The sequence below is a fragment of the Mirounga angustirostris genome, unplaced genomic scaffold, assembly GCF_029215605.1.
Source record: "Mirounga angustirostris isolate CCGP_5_RB_7025 unplaced genomic scaffold, mMirAng1.0.hap1 SCAF_14, whole genome shotgun sequence".
Lineage (NCBI taxonomy): Eukaryota > Metazoa > Chordata > Mammalia > Carnivora > Phocidae > Mirounga > Mirounga angustirostris.
Window position 1 is genome coordinate 68,584,342 of NW_026991722.1, and position 13,920 is coordinate 68,598,261.

General features: G+C 60.0%; 1 protein-coding gene across 1 annotated transcript in view; it reads left to right on the forward strand.

The window, feature by feature from the left end:
* Positions 1-13,920, forward strand: part of RIMBP2 (RIMS binding protein 2) — a 205,733-nt gene that overhangs the window by 137,657 nt on the left and 54,156 nt on the right. The window contains exons 5-6 of the mRNA XM_064578194.1: positions 225-329; positions 8,321-8,371. Of these exons, the coding sequence (XP_064434264.1) occupies positions 228-329; positions 8,321-8,371 (153 nt within the window). The 5' untranslated portion in view covers positions 225-227. The remainder of the gene's footprint in view (positions 1-224; positions 330-8,320; positions 8,372-13,920) is intronic.

The following is a 13,920-nucleotide window of genomic DNA, read 5'->3' on the forward strand; positions in this document are numbered from 1 at the left end:
GACCTGGGGCTGTTGCTCGCTCGGGGCTGGGAGCGGCCCGAGAGCTCGCCTTCGCTCGAGGACCTCTGGTTCCGCTCAGTGCTCGGGGCGTTGAAAAAACAAGGCAAGTGGAGGTGGAAGGCTCGTTGCGTCTGGGTCCCCCGGGGGGAGGGGCGAGGGGGCGGGGAGAGCCAGGGCGGCCGCACAGGACCCCGGCCCGCGCTGACCCCGCCTGTCCCCCGCAGCACATGCGAGAGGCCGCAGAACGGCGGCAGCACCTGGAGCTGGAGCATGAGCAGGCCCTGGCTGTCCTCCACGCCAAACAGCAGGAGATCGACCTGCTGCAGAAGGTGAGCGCGGCCGCGCGCGGGGCGGGGGTGCGCAGGGACGGGGTGGGGCTGCGCACCCGCGTCTCCCCTCCTTCCCGGCGTCTGGGCCTCCCGATGCTGCCCAGCTCCCCCGAGGCACCCGTGTCCCGAGCTGGACCGCCCACGCGGGGACCCTCCAGCGCGCGGTGCCGGCGCGCTCGCGGGGAAAGCTCGCTTGGGTGGCCGCGGGGGCGAGGGGCCTCGGCCCTGCCGGCCTCAGTTACAACTAAACACACACCTGTCTCCATCGGCAAACCTTCCGTTCCAGAAAAAATGCCCTGTGAGAACCACAGGAACCGGTTCGACACGACTTCGGTTCTGTTTGCTTTGTTCTTTGGGGGTTTTTTTTGTTTGTTTTTTCAGTACTGGTGGGATGGGGGTGGGGAACGGGGTTAAATTAGACGCCCATCCGAGGCAGGGGTATAAACTGCGGTGCGTCCATACTGCAGACCAGGACGGCGTCATTAAAAGGAATAATTTTGGTTTATATCTGCTGAACTGGGGAGATTTCCATCATGTGCTGTTAAGTGAGCAGATCAAGTCTCAGGGCAACATTTTCAGCATGAGAGAGAGGGAACGAACACAAAGAAGAAAGAGAAGCAGAGACTAAGAAACAAGGAAGAAGGAGGGAAAACAGAGGGTAGGACTGAGCAGCTCAGGGGGCCCATCCCCGTGGCCTCCATGGTGGTGCTGGGGGGCTAAGAACATTGCCCCTGGGGCCCATCCTCCTCATCAGCTGTGGTCCTCTCCTGTATCCCTCTATGGGGGGCTTGGGGTCCTGGGTGTGGTTCTCATTTCCTTCCGGAAGCCCCAATCCCACCTGGAGCCACTCCTCCCCAGAGGTCAGTGGGCCCCATCAGCCAGAGCCTTTCTGGTCTGGGCTACAGGTGCATGGCAGCCCGTGGGGGGCGCTCCTGAGACTGGCCGCTGATGGGCAGGGGGCAACCCCCTCCCCCGTCTGGGTGGCCTTCCACCCACCCCACTGCCTTTCCAGGCCTCTGATCTTGTAATAAAGGACCCAGGGCTGTGTGCCCACCTGGCTGGCATTGAGAGTCTGCTGGGATGGTCCCTCTCCTCCGGAGTTTGGGAGCAGACTTTGCAGCAGGTGGAGAATTTCCCAGGCTGCTTCTCTGACTGTTTATTGAGACCATGTACCAAGGGTAGCTGTCACTAAGCCCCCGCTGATGGGGACTGTCCAGCCTTATTACCTGCCATAATACATTGGCCGGCACAGTAAGGAGCAACGTTTCATTAGATGTTATCCAGAAAGGATATTGCTTGCTGGGGTCCAGGCAGAGATATGGCTCTTCTCTTTGCCCGCTGTGCGGAGCCTGGAACGGCTGCCCGGCACCTGAGCCCGCTCCCTGCGGCCCCGGAAGCCCCGTCCCTGGCCCGGCGCCTCCCAGGGAGATAGGAAGCCTGCGGAAATACAGATTTCCTGCCGAGGGGGCAACAGGTCGGTGATTCTCAGCAGCACCTTCTCCGGGGGCCTGGAGTTTCATTTAGGAAACATCCGATGCCAGGAAAGTGCGCCAGAGCCAATTCTGATATTCAGCCTTTTCTGTGCCTCGTCCAATTTCCTTTCTCCCTTCCCTGCATTCATCATGGTCTCTATTTTGGACACACTGATGCTTCATCAGTGGCGGGAGCCGAGGAAGAGAAACCGGTACAAAATCAGGGTGCCAATGTGGCAATGTCTTAGAGCTCTGATTTCTGAACAAAGCATTCGAAGAGGAAGGTTGAACCTTGAGTGGAACGAGATTGGCGATTTCTTCAGAGTTCCTATTTCCATCTGATTTCCAGCATGGAGGGCCAGCATGCTACACTTGCTGATGAGATCATTCATTCATTCAATCATGCATTCAACAAATGTTGGCTGTCTGCTGCATGTCAGTGGCTCTGGGTGGTTCCGGAAGGGGAGTCCAGTGGTGGGGGAGACGGCCTGTGCCCCCATGGAGGGAGAGTGAGCCCCCCGCAGAGGGAGAATGAACGAGTTCAGGTCATGCAAATGCCATGCAGGGAAGAAGGGACAGAATGAAGTGATGGGTTCACAAGGGCAGGATTCCAGACAGGGCAAAGCTTAGGTGGGTGGCAGGTCATGCAAGTGCTCAGGTCCCTGGTGCCTGGGGAAGGAGGGACACAGTCCGCGCCCAGTGGGCAGGAGACGTGTCCCAAGGAGGGTGGCGCCAAGCTGCGGGCGCTCTACTGGATGTGAGAAGGAGCACAATCTAGTTCCAAGGGAAAGGGAAGCCACTGGGGGCCTGAAGCAGGGGTTTAACAGGGTCTGATGCACATCCTTTGAGCATCGCACTGGGGATTGATCTATGGAGGGGCAGGGAGTCCCCTTACCCGCTGCTGGGAAGCCTGGCGTCTCAGCCTGGGGCACGGCTGCAGAGGGGAGACGTGGACACATCCCAGGACGGATCAGGAGCGGGAGCTGTCTGCTCAGGGGCTGTGGTGGGCAGGCAGGGGTGGGGGTGTGTGGGAAGGGGCAAGTCCAGGCTGACTCTGGGCCTCCCAGTCCTCACACATCGTGGGTGTCGATCTGGGCTGGACGGAAACATCGCTGAGCTGGCGTGGTCCTGGATGGGCAGACACCCAGCGGCAGGTGCACGGGATGGGAGGAAAGGCTCTGAGTCCTAGATGGAGGGACACCGGTGGACTGCGAAATGCTCTCAGGTGACTCATTGTCCCGTGTTTCTATTTTCTGTGAAAAAGTCAGCAGATGGGGCGTTTTCCTTGCACATAAACATTTCAGGGCCGCGCAGACCCTGTGCACAGGCTGGGACAGCGATTGTGAGGGGCGTTAGGGCTGGGAGGTCTTGGGGTAACACACCACGGGAGTCAGGAAGGGCGAAGGAAGAACAAATGGCATCTTACCCTAAAAAGAAGCCAGGTACTTACTGGGTGCCAGGGACTATTTTTAACAAGAACTCTCTCGCTTCAAGCCCATTATGACCCTATGAAGTGGGTCCTGTCATCGTCCCATTTCCGAATCGGGGAAGCTAAACCCCAGAGCGATTAAGTCACTTGCCAAATGCCACTCAGCTAGTGAGCAGCATGAACTGGATTTGCACTGAACCCACTGGGCCAGGATGCTCCCTGTAAAGCTCAGGGTTGACTGGAGTCGGGCCCTTGTCCCCCTACCACCATAAAAGTACTAGAGCTCTCTGAGGTCCAGAGCTGGGTCCCATGGGACAGCAGTGTGTTGTCTCCAAGAGCTGCCCGTTCTCTCTGGCAACAGCTGCCAGGCTTTCTCGAATCTGCTCCAGTGGGACCCCCGCCCTCATCTTGCCGTCCATACATGGACATCATGCCAAGGGCTGGTCCTCTGTCCTCATGCTCTTTGACCCAGAGCACAGTTTCGGGTGGTCAGCCCCTCTGTGCTCTAGGCTTCCAGGACACCACCCTCTCCAGTAATTTCCTTCCACGCAGATCATCCCATAAACATCACAGGTGTTCCCCAAGACTCGGTCCGCAAGTCACATCTCTCCGTCTACCCTGGCTCCCGTGGCGACCTCGTCTGGTCCCGTGGGTCTCAATACCATCTGGGTGCACCCCCCGCCACACTGAGCTCTCCACGTTGGATTGTGAACCCTCTTCTTTCATCCAGCCTTCCACGTGACACCTCGGCACGAGGTCCCAAATCGAACTGCGTCCTCAGCCACACCTGCTCGTCACCTGTTCCCCAGAGTTAATGCCTCTTAATGCTTGTCTGCTTCGTCTCTGTGTCCCCATCACTTCCTTATTCCCATCCTCTGCCAGAGCAGAGTTCCTCTCAAAATGGCCACACCCGGGGAGGCTTTACCTCCACTTTCCCCGGAGACTCCTGCCCGGAGCCCTGGCCTTCTCTGCCCACACTGGTTTCTCCTGAGGATGCGGAGCTGGGCCTGGAATCCCCTTCACCCGCGTCTTGGGAACTCCCTTTACCCCTGTCTGTGCTTTGCTGGATCGTCTGCGTCCTGGAGCTCGCAGTGTCCTTTTTCTTGATGCATCACGGGTCTTAGGTGAGGCCGGGGTTACTTTCCCTCGAAACACAGGCAGTGCCTGGCGGTTCCTGCATGCTCCAACCTCACCTCTGGCCGCCCCGAGGACGCGTGGGCCTCATGCATCTGCCGTCAGGGGCCTGGGACCCGAACCTTCTGCGGGGCGCCTCTCTCTCCTTGGAAGCTCATCCCTCTCCCCAAGATGGTGCTTGGGAGAAGCAAGTGGAAACATTCGTTGAATTAAAGAAAGAAAAAAAGAAAGAGCAAAATGCCCAAGGCTGTTCTAATGGAAATTAAGGTAAGATGAGGCCATCCAGCGGCCGGTAGCTCTGGTAGCCCGTGGTGGCAGAGTCTGAAAGTATAAGAGGCAGCCGAGCAGGGCGCTGTCCCGTCTACGGGCCACCAGCCACCGGCTGTCCCCTGCTCCACGGAAACTGGGGGGCCAAGTGCTCAGTCCAGAATCCTTGCTTTCATTCGCTCGACACTCCGGTCGACAATTGCGGAGTCCCGGTGTCGGTGACTTCCAGGGCTCGTGGAGCAGCGGTGAGGGGTGCAGAGTGGGAGGAGGCCCCGCACACTGTGAACGTTGATTCTAAGTGTGGAAAGCCCGGGGCCCGGGGCCCGGGAGGCTCGCGGGCCGACTCTGAGCTTCGGCCTCCCTGCCTCCTCCTCTCCTGCCGCCCTGGCCTCCGTTCCCCAACCACACCAAATCTGCCCCCTCTTGCATCTTTGCCCAGGAGGCCTGGTCCCCCAGTAATGGCAGGGCTGGTGTTTGTCACTGAGATCCCTGCCCTGCCACGTGGCCTTGAATGGGCTCCACTCCTTGCTCCCGCGCCCTCTGGCATGCCACCCTGTGGGTGGTGCCGTGCTTGTCCATTTGCCTGTGGCCTGTCCCAGAGAGCAGTGTCTGCACTCGGAGGTCGCGGCCGACACATAGCAGGTGCCCGGCAAACGCTGAGGCGCCGAGATCCCTGGACGCGGAAGGAGAGGTGCGGTGAGCGGCCACCCATGGACACGGGGCTGGTCTCAGTACCCGACGCTGAGTTCTAGTGCCCGTCAAAGGAGTCCCCAAGCCATGGCTCTGCCCTCCCCATGACCTGTGGGCGCCCAGACCCCGGCGCCCTCCGGGCCACCAGTGGCCAGAGCCCAGCTGCTCCCCAGCTTCAGACTTTGTTTCCCGAGGAAGCTGCATCCTTGCCTAGTTACAGTTGCTGTGGTGATCATCTAAGGGTTTTTCCAGATTTAAAATTCATCTGCAGACCTGACCGACTTTACTGTGGCTCAGAACGGCTCCCACGTGCCAAGTGATGGCTTTCAGGGTTGGGGCTGTCACGGACGTGGGCGGTAGGAGGAGCCGAGCCCACCACATGAGTCGCGATCTCGCTGTTGTGGTGGGTGGCAGGGGATCACGGACTGACCCCTGCGATCATTCAATAGAGCGTCTGCCCCAGTCCCTGTGCACACCTGCGGGACTGGTGTCCGGTCGGTGGCTTCCTCCGCGCTGACGGGAGGCTCCCTGCAGCCCCAGCCTGGTTCCGGGACCGCCCGCCCCATTTCCACAGAGTGCCCACAATGCCCTCACCCCGCTGCATCCTCACCAGCATCCACGCCCTCCCCAGTCGCCAAGGAGACTGGGCATTGGGTACGCGGTCCATCCCAGCCAAGTGTCCAGACCTTGACGCTGAGTCTAGCATGTCCGCACCTCTGTGCCTCCCGGAACCCACCACACGTGGTAGCCCACTGCCCCGGACGCTCGATGCCCCCGACGACAGCCCCCTTCCTCTGACAGCAGGCCCCCACGCCCCTGACAGCTACAGTCCTTCCGTGTGTCACTGTGCCCTGCAGGACATCGTGCCTGTGTGAAGGTCACAGCTCCCCCACAAGTTGGCCGTGGCCCCCTGATGAGCTTCGCGTAAGCTGTTGCTTCGATGTTGCAAGAATTCAGCGCTGCCAACTCGAACTGTTAATTTTAACAATCTATTCTGATTGCCCAAATGGCCCAGCTTGCAAGTAGCCTGTGAAAACCAGCTCCCGATTCTCTCTGGAAGCCAGAAACCAAGTCATCACTGCAAACTTGGCGCCGTTTTCACGGCTAGCTTTGGGTTTTTTTGTTGTTTTTTATCCTGCCGGTTGGAAACTAACTTTGACTCAAGTGGCTCAGTGGTGAGGTTATTTATATAATCCCTGTGCGTCCTCCGGATGGCTGTCTTTTCTCGCCCCATTTTGTTATTGTTGCTCTCATTTCAGCTTTGAAAGGGACAGTTTTAAGCCCTTGAAGGTTGCGATGAATCTGGCGTTCCATTGCCTCCTCAGCTCTCAAAGCCCTCCATGGAGACACGTGCCCATGGCACGCATGGGGGTGAACCATGCCGGGATCTCAGGCTGCCCCCCCGCGTTGGCCGTGCTGGGGACGCCGGGCCCCACCTCCTCCTGAGAGGCTGTGAAGATAATGCCCACTGGCTTCTTTGCGATGTTGGGTAGCCCATCCCTACTTACTCTTCTGGCACCTAGAGACCATGTTCCTCTAGAACTGAGAATCCTACATGTAAATCTCAGTGGAACAAAGGGATCCTTCACGAGGGCTCGAAATTCTCAGAGGCAGGTGCCCTACAGTGTCGGAGATAAACCTCCCCACAAACCCACTTCTCAGCGTCTTCAGGAATGTCTGTCTGCAAGGCCACTGAAACCCACGCGAGGGGGCGTCCGTGTGGCCATGCGGGCCGGCTTTCCTTCCTGACTTGGGATTCAGCCTCAGGCTCTCACAGAACTTCAGCACCTCCAGCTTTAAAATGGGAAGCGGTGTGTTCTCCAACCACTGGTGATTGCGTTCATCAGGATGCTTGGTTTCAAGGGACAGAAAACAGCAAAAGGGAATTGGAGTTGTGCACACAACTGAAGTGGGCTTCAGACACGGCTGGATCCAGCACTCTCCTGCCTTGGCGCTCCTCTGCATTGGCTTCGTTTTTGGTTTCCGGCGGGGAGACCGCTGGCTGGTCCAGCCTCGTCCCTCATGGGGGCAGCATGGCTGCGGCACTCCAAACTGTCCTCCGCTGGGGCCCGGGTCCTGTAGGCAAGGAGTGTCTGTCCCGTCTCCCCCAGCATCCCGGGCAGAAAGGTGGCCAAGCTGCACGCCCGCCGGGAAGCCGACCGCCGAGCGTCTGGACCTGTTCTCATGCCCTCGGGATGGGGCCGGGTACCCAGCACAATCGGGGCGCTTCCTGGGAGACGTGGCCACAAACGCCAGGCAGGCGCCGCGGTACTTGCTGGCATCGCGATGCCAGACCTCGGGTCTGGGGGCCGAGGGATGAGGACGTTGCATTTCAGTTTTGTGTGAACTCACTGCGGGGTTCAGGCCGCCGCCATCCCGAGACACTGGTTTGGTGAAACGGGTAACGTTTCTTATTCTGTGGAACACATGGCTTTGCTTCAAGTAATGGGAGGAGGGCCGCCCCCTGCCACAGGCTGAGCGGCTGAGAGCCTGCCAGATGCTCGGGGACCCCCATCTCGGGCTCTCCTTGGGGCCGGGGAGATCGCAGCTGACCTTCAGCTACTTGGGGGTCACGCCTGCTTGGTGGCGTCTTGTTTCCCAAGCAGCTTCAGGCCCCTGGGAGACGATGGTGCCCCCCACCCCCACCCCGTCCCTGAGGCTTCAGGAAGAATCATCCTGCTCTCCTGGGCCCAGCCCCCTTCTGCGTGTGACCGCCTCTCTCCGGAGGAGCGGGGCCTCCCACCGGCCCAGCCCATCACGATCAGGGCGTGTTTCCCCATTCCCCGTGCTGACAAAGAGCATCCCAGCCGGCCGGCATTCATCCCGTGTTTGCCCGAAGGGGAGAGGAATGAGAACTGGTCTAGGTCCTCAGAACGGAGTGCTTCTTAGGGGGGTAAAAATCAGTGACCCACACCCCGATAATTCAGACATTCATCTGATTCTCTTCTCTTTCCCCTGCTTTAAACATTGACTCTTTTCTCTTTTTATCATAAAAAAAGGCTCAGGTTGAAGCTAAGAAAGAACATGAAGGTGCCCTACGGCTGCTAGAGGTAAGTGCTGGAACCCTGACCACCGGCCTCGGGGGCGGGCGAGGTCAGAAGTGGGGGGCACTCATGAGCACCCGCTGGGCACCAGCCCCTAGTGCTGCTCGCCCACCCCCCGTGCGGTCAGCACAGGGACCACACAGAGAGGCAAAGGCATGTCCCTGCCGTCACACAGCCCCCGCGGAGCTGGGGGCCTCATGTGGGCCGCTCTCCCCCACGGGCTCCTCTGGGGGGCATGCAAGGAGGAGGAGGCCACGCTCTTGCTCGGGATGAGGAGAAGGCGTGGGTGTGGGTGGAACCGTGGATGGTTCAGACAGTGCTGATGCTGGGGAAGCGCTTGGCAGGTGCTATCTGGGGAGGCCTTTGCAGAATGAGAGAGGGGACGACCCAGGGGATCCGAGCGGTGGGCGCCATCTGAGTCGCGGCCACAGTACTGCCCGCAGTGAGCCCTGCGTGGGGGACTTCCTGCGGCTGCAGACAGAGGCCAGGCAGCCCCCTGCCCCTTCCCTATAGACACACAGGCGGGGTGCCCTGCGTGGGCCTCCGTCCCCAGATATGGGGGGGAAGGTGGCCCCGTCCTTTGCCCCCAGGGCCACGGCGGCCACGGAGAACGTGTGCCTCTCCCAATTCTCTTGCGTTGCCTCATGACATCTATTCCTCCTGCAGGGGAAGGTTCCACCATTACCATCATATGTATTAGAATTGGTTTTGTGAGAGCGTCCATTAGCTAATGAATATCTGGAGGGGTGAGTGTGATGAATGGCAGGGGGAGATCTATCACCTGAGGGAATGGCAGCAGCCCCCAATGGCCACGCTTCTCCCTGAAAAATGCCCCCCGCGTCCCCCCACGCCCATTCGGATCGCCTCCCGCTGCAAGCACACTTCCTCGCCTCCGCCGCTCAAGGCCGCTGACAGGAGGTGTGTTGTGTGCCCCCGCCCTCTGGGGTCTCCTGGCCGGAGCTGGGCCGGGGGCGCTGCATGCTTTGGCATGGGGGTCACCCTGGGACGCGCTTTGGGGGAACAGGGGCAGCGCAGACGTGCTGAGAGTCCCGTGTCTCCTCTTCTTTACGACGTCTTCCCTGGTTGTGTCTTTGCTTTGTGCTTCACGCAGAACGCGCTGGACGGCATGCAGGTACTCGAGGGTCGTGCCTCCCCCTGCTGGTGTGCTTGGTGCTGCTTTCCCTCATGCACGGGGCGGCCACGCGTCCCTGGGCCCGCTCAACCCGCCTCTCCTCCCGAAGCCGGCAGCCCCGAGCTTCCTCCGGATGCGGGGCGGGGAGGGGGCTCCTGGGGGCCGGGGGCGTGAGGAGCCGCGGGCAGGACCTCCCCGGCGGGGGGCGCTGCCAACTGCCAGCCAGGCCCGGGACACAAGCTCTGTTCCCGCAAGTGTTGAGCAGGCTCAGCGAACCTGGTCTCCCGTTTCCCGCCGCGGCCGTAAGGGTCAGGCTGGGAGGACAGCCCGGAACCCCGATGACCGCGAGGGGTGGGGTGGGGTGGGAGGTGGGGACACTGATCCTGCCCTCGGGCCAGCCGCGCCCGGCAGGCGGCCCGTCTGTCGGTCATCAGGATTCCACCCTGGCCCCAGAACGTTCCACCGCTGTGTTTGTGTCTGCCGTGTGCGCGCTCGGGGCCCTCCTGCAGGCGAGGCCGCGGCCCTTCTCACCACCCCCACCGAACAGGAGGAACAGCGTTGTCCCTCTGAACAGGGTTTTGAGTGTTTTCCAAAACTCTGAGTTTGATCGCGTATTCACGGAAGGGATGATCTTCCCTCTTTGAGGAGGAGTGGTTCTCACAGTGGGGTCCCCAGACCAGCAGAGTCGGCATCAGCTGGGGGCTTGCTAGAGATGCAGATTCTCAGGTCCCGCCCAACCCGTGGAGTCAGAAAGTGTGGGGGGACCCAGAAACCGGGAGGGACCCAGCCGCCCTCCCGCCCCCCACTCCTGGGGCAGTTCCGATGCAGCCGCTGTCTGGGAAGAATTGCTTCGCGTCGTGAGGCTAGTCTGGGGACGGAGGGCATAGGGGACGAGCCAGTGCCCTGGAGTCTTGGCCAATCCGTGGCTCAGCGTCTTAGTGACCTGAACATCCACCCCTCCCACGGGTGTGCGTCCCGCATGGCACGCTGGGGACTCCCCTGAGTCAGGTGCTCTCCTCAGCAGAACAGCTGCCCCCTTGCCCAGCGGGACGCGCACACGGGACTCCAAGCGTTGTCTCAGCAAACATGTGGCAGCAACCCCCCTCCCAGGGGCCGTCCACGCACAGCCGGTCTGTGGGTGCTCCTGAGCCCTGTGTTCTGATGAGTGAATGGCCAGGGTGTCTGGGGACGAGAGGAGGGGGCGGTCTCCATCCCCGTCAGGACGCAAGCAGAGTCCAGCACCTGCAGAATCATCCGGGCTTGCTGTGCGGCCTCGCCAAGGTGGGCGTCAGGCGTTAGCTGAAAATAGAGCTTTTCCAGAATCAAGACCGAGCACGCTGTGAACTGCAGAGAAGGCACCATTTAGGGAAACGGCGTCCCCCGCACTTTACGGGGGAGTTATTTCAAGACAAAGAAGCAAGAGAACGTTTTAAAATTAATAATAATAACGATAACCCAATGATGGTGACCTGGGGTTCCCTGAACACTCACTTTGTGCCAGACACTGTTCTAAGGGTGCATCTGGGGACATCTAGGACACATGCGCATGCCCCTTAATCTTCACGACGACCCAGGGGAAACCGAGGCACAAGTGACTGGCCCAAGGCAAGCTGGTAAGAAGCGAGTCTGGACTCAGACCCCAGGAGTTTGGCCCTGCTTTGCAGCCGGCTTCCCTGGCCCCCGCGTCCGTCCTCCCTGGGAAGTGGGGTCAGCTCTCCCGCCCGCAAAACCGCAGCCTGCATTGAATTGTGAATGAGTTCACACGGTGACGAGACCCGGAAGCGCTGCCTTCCCTGGCGGGGGTGCAGGCCACGTGAACACTGTCCACCGGGCACTGGACACGTGTATCGGATTTAATCCGTAGACCCCCCAGTGAGGTCGCTACCATCATCATCCTCTTCCCGGATTGGAAATCAGGCACAGAGACCGAGTCCCTTGTCCCGGGACGCACAGCTCGCAAGAGCAGAGCCAGGCCGCGAGGGCAGGAGGGCCAGTCGGCGGCGCCGTCCGAGGCTGCTGAGAAGGGGTGCAGGGGAGCAGTGCCTGTGTGCGGGGTTCGGGGGCGGCGGGCTCTGGGCCCGCTGCAGGGGAAAGCCCCAGATGAGCTCGCTCTTGCCACTGTCCGTGCTGTGTGCTTTGCGTGTGTGTTCTGTATGCTTTGTGCCTTATTCTTCGGGGCGCCTTCCCAGCACCTCCCTGTGGCCGCCAGCTTGCTGGCCGTCAGCTCTGGGACGAAGCTTCAAACTGCCCGTGACGCCAGACGCTTGTCCCAGCCGGGGAGGAACCTGCGCAGGCTCCTTTCATCCTGGGTCTCATTTGGGGAGGCTTTGATGAGCAGACAGCGCACCCCCTGACCCAGGCCGGCACGGGGTCTTCTCGAGGCAGGCCCAGCATCTGGGCGGTGTTGGGACCTCCCTGGACCCTGGGCCTCTTTGCCTCATGAGTCCCATCCCTTCCTCCATGAAAGTACTAAAAATTACATTTTACATGCACCTGCCTGGGTAAAGAGGATATAGTCCACACTGGATTCATTATTATTTGTTTGTTTCTGATTTTAAAGGAAACTAAAATGAAAACATTTGCATGGGTCCCTAAACGTACCGGCCCCATGTTGCTGGGCCTAAGGGGGGTCACTCTGCCGGGCTGGTGTTAGGACACTGAATCACCATGTGGCAAGTGAGTGTGCGTGTGGGTGAATGAGCACATGCAGGAGGACACGCGCTTGGTCCCATCAGAAAGATGAACCCGGTTCTCAGGTGCATTTGTAGAGTGAGGCTCAGGTCACAACCTCACATTGAACATATGAAGGTCGTTCTCTGTCGGCACCGTCTGCTGCCAATTGGGGAAGGCCCTGGAGAACTCCCCTCCAAGTGATGCCATGGGGACGCTGCAGGGGGACGATGCGGGGATGCCGTGGGGAGGACGTGGGGGGATGACTCGGGGACGATGCAGGGACGGCGCGGGGACGACCTGGGAATGCAGGCTCCCTGCATCTTGTGACCGTGCCGTCTGGCGCGTGGGGCTTCCTGGTGACCGCAGCAGGGACAGCTCCTACCTGCTCTGCTGAGTCACCAGAAGAAGCCAGAAGTGCCGTCTCCCTGGGCCCCGGGAATGAAACCAAACGTGGTTGATCCGTGGTATCGTCCCCACCCCGTCTGAATTCTAGAATCCTTATGGGACAACGCGATTTTGATACGGAAGTGTGCAGAATAGTAGCCAAGTTGAGAATCTGAGAGGTGGACACATAACGATTTGTAATTAATGTTTTATATCTGATGCGTCTTAGGAAGCCCCTGCGCACCCCCCCCCCCGGGTCTCGGTGCTCCTGGAATAGCCTAAGCAGCCCCGTACCCCTGAGGCTTTGCTGCGAGATGAGGTGGTCGGGACAGGGAAGCCGAGCGTGCCCCGATGCTTGGGAGCGTGGCTGCCCCGGGACTAACCCCCACTCCAGCTCTGTGTCCCAGGGGCCGCCGCCTGCCCCCCGGCTCTTGGCACCCCGAAGGTGATACAGGTATTCTGAGGTCCCACCAATGACAGGTGCTTATCTGCACACGTAATACTGCGTGACGAACGCACATCTGCCCGGAAACAGGAAGACTCCGGCGATCCAGACCCACCAGCTTAGAATTCACTGCCGTTGCAGCTGGAGAATTGGACAAATGTTGAATCACACGAACCAAAGCAAACGTTGAAGACACTTGTGCTGGAGACAGGCATGGCGTAGGATGCTAACCATCAGCCGAAGAGAAGTCCGCACTCACCAGAGTCTCCCCTTGGCGACGGTGTCATTCCATTCAGTCTCAAGACTGTGAAGTCCTGCAAAGATTCTGGAGTTCGGAGCAATCGCTCGGGAAGATCCCAGAACTCAGCCTGTGGAGATGAACGGACATGGCGTTTCTCATGAGCTGTAGGGTTGCCGGCAGGAGCCCACAGAGATGGGGTATTAAACTGGCAGCAGGAGGCACTCCTGAGTTGGGCATCACTGTGAAAACGACACGGAGTGTCCCCGTTGATGACAAAATGTAGGGAATTCTGGTAGACCCCCATGGGCTCAGATGTGCTCTCACATGTTGCTGAAAATCAACGTCCAGGCAACTGGAGTGGGGGAGGGAGCTCGGGTGTCTGAGTTGCTAGGCTGGCCGCACGCCCCTCCCCGCGGCATCTGCACTGCGGCTTTGCCCCCAGAGCGGTGGAGACTGTGGCTTCTGCTAATGGAGCCCCTCCCACACCCCCCGGGGTCTGACTTTGCAATTCCCCACTGGGTTCTGGAAGACACGCTTCACCACATGTTCTAGGTGGAGACAGGCCCACAGAGGCTGCAGGACGTGCCTCCAGGTCCCCATGAGTTGGGGGGGGACCTGGAATCTAGAGCCAGCTCAGAGCCCGGAGTCGGAGAGGCCTGGGTTTGCCGGCCCCTGCCTGG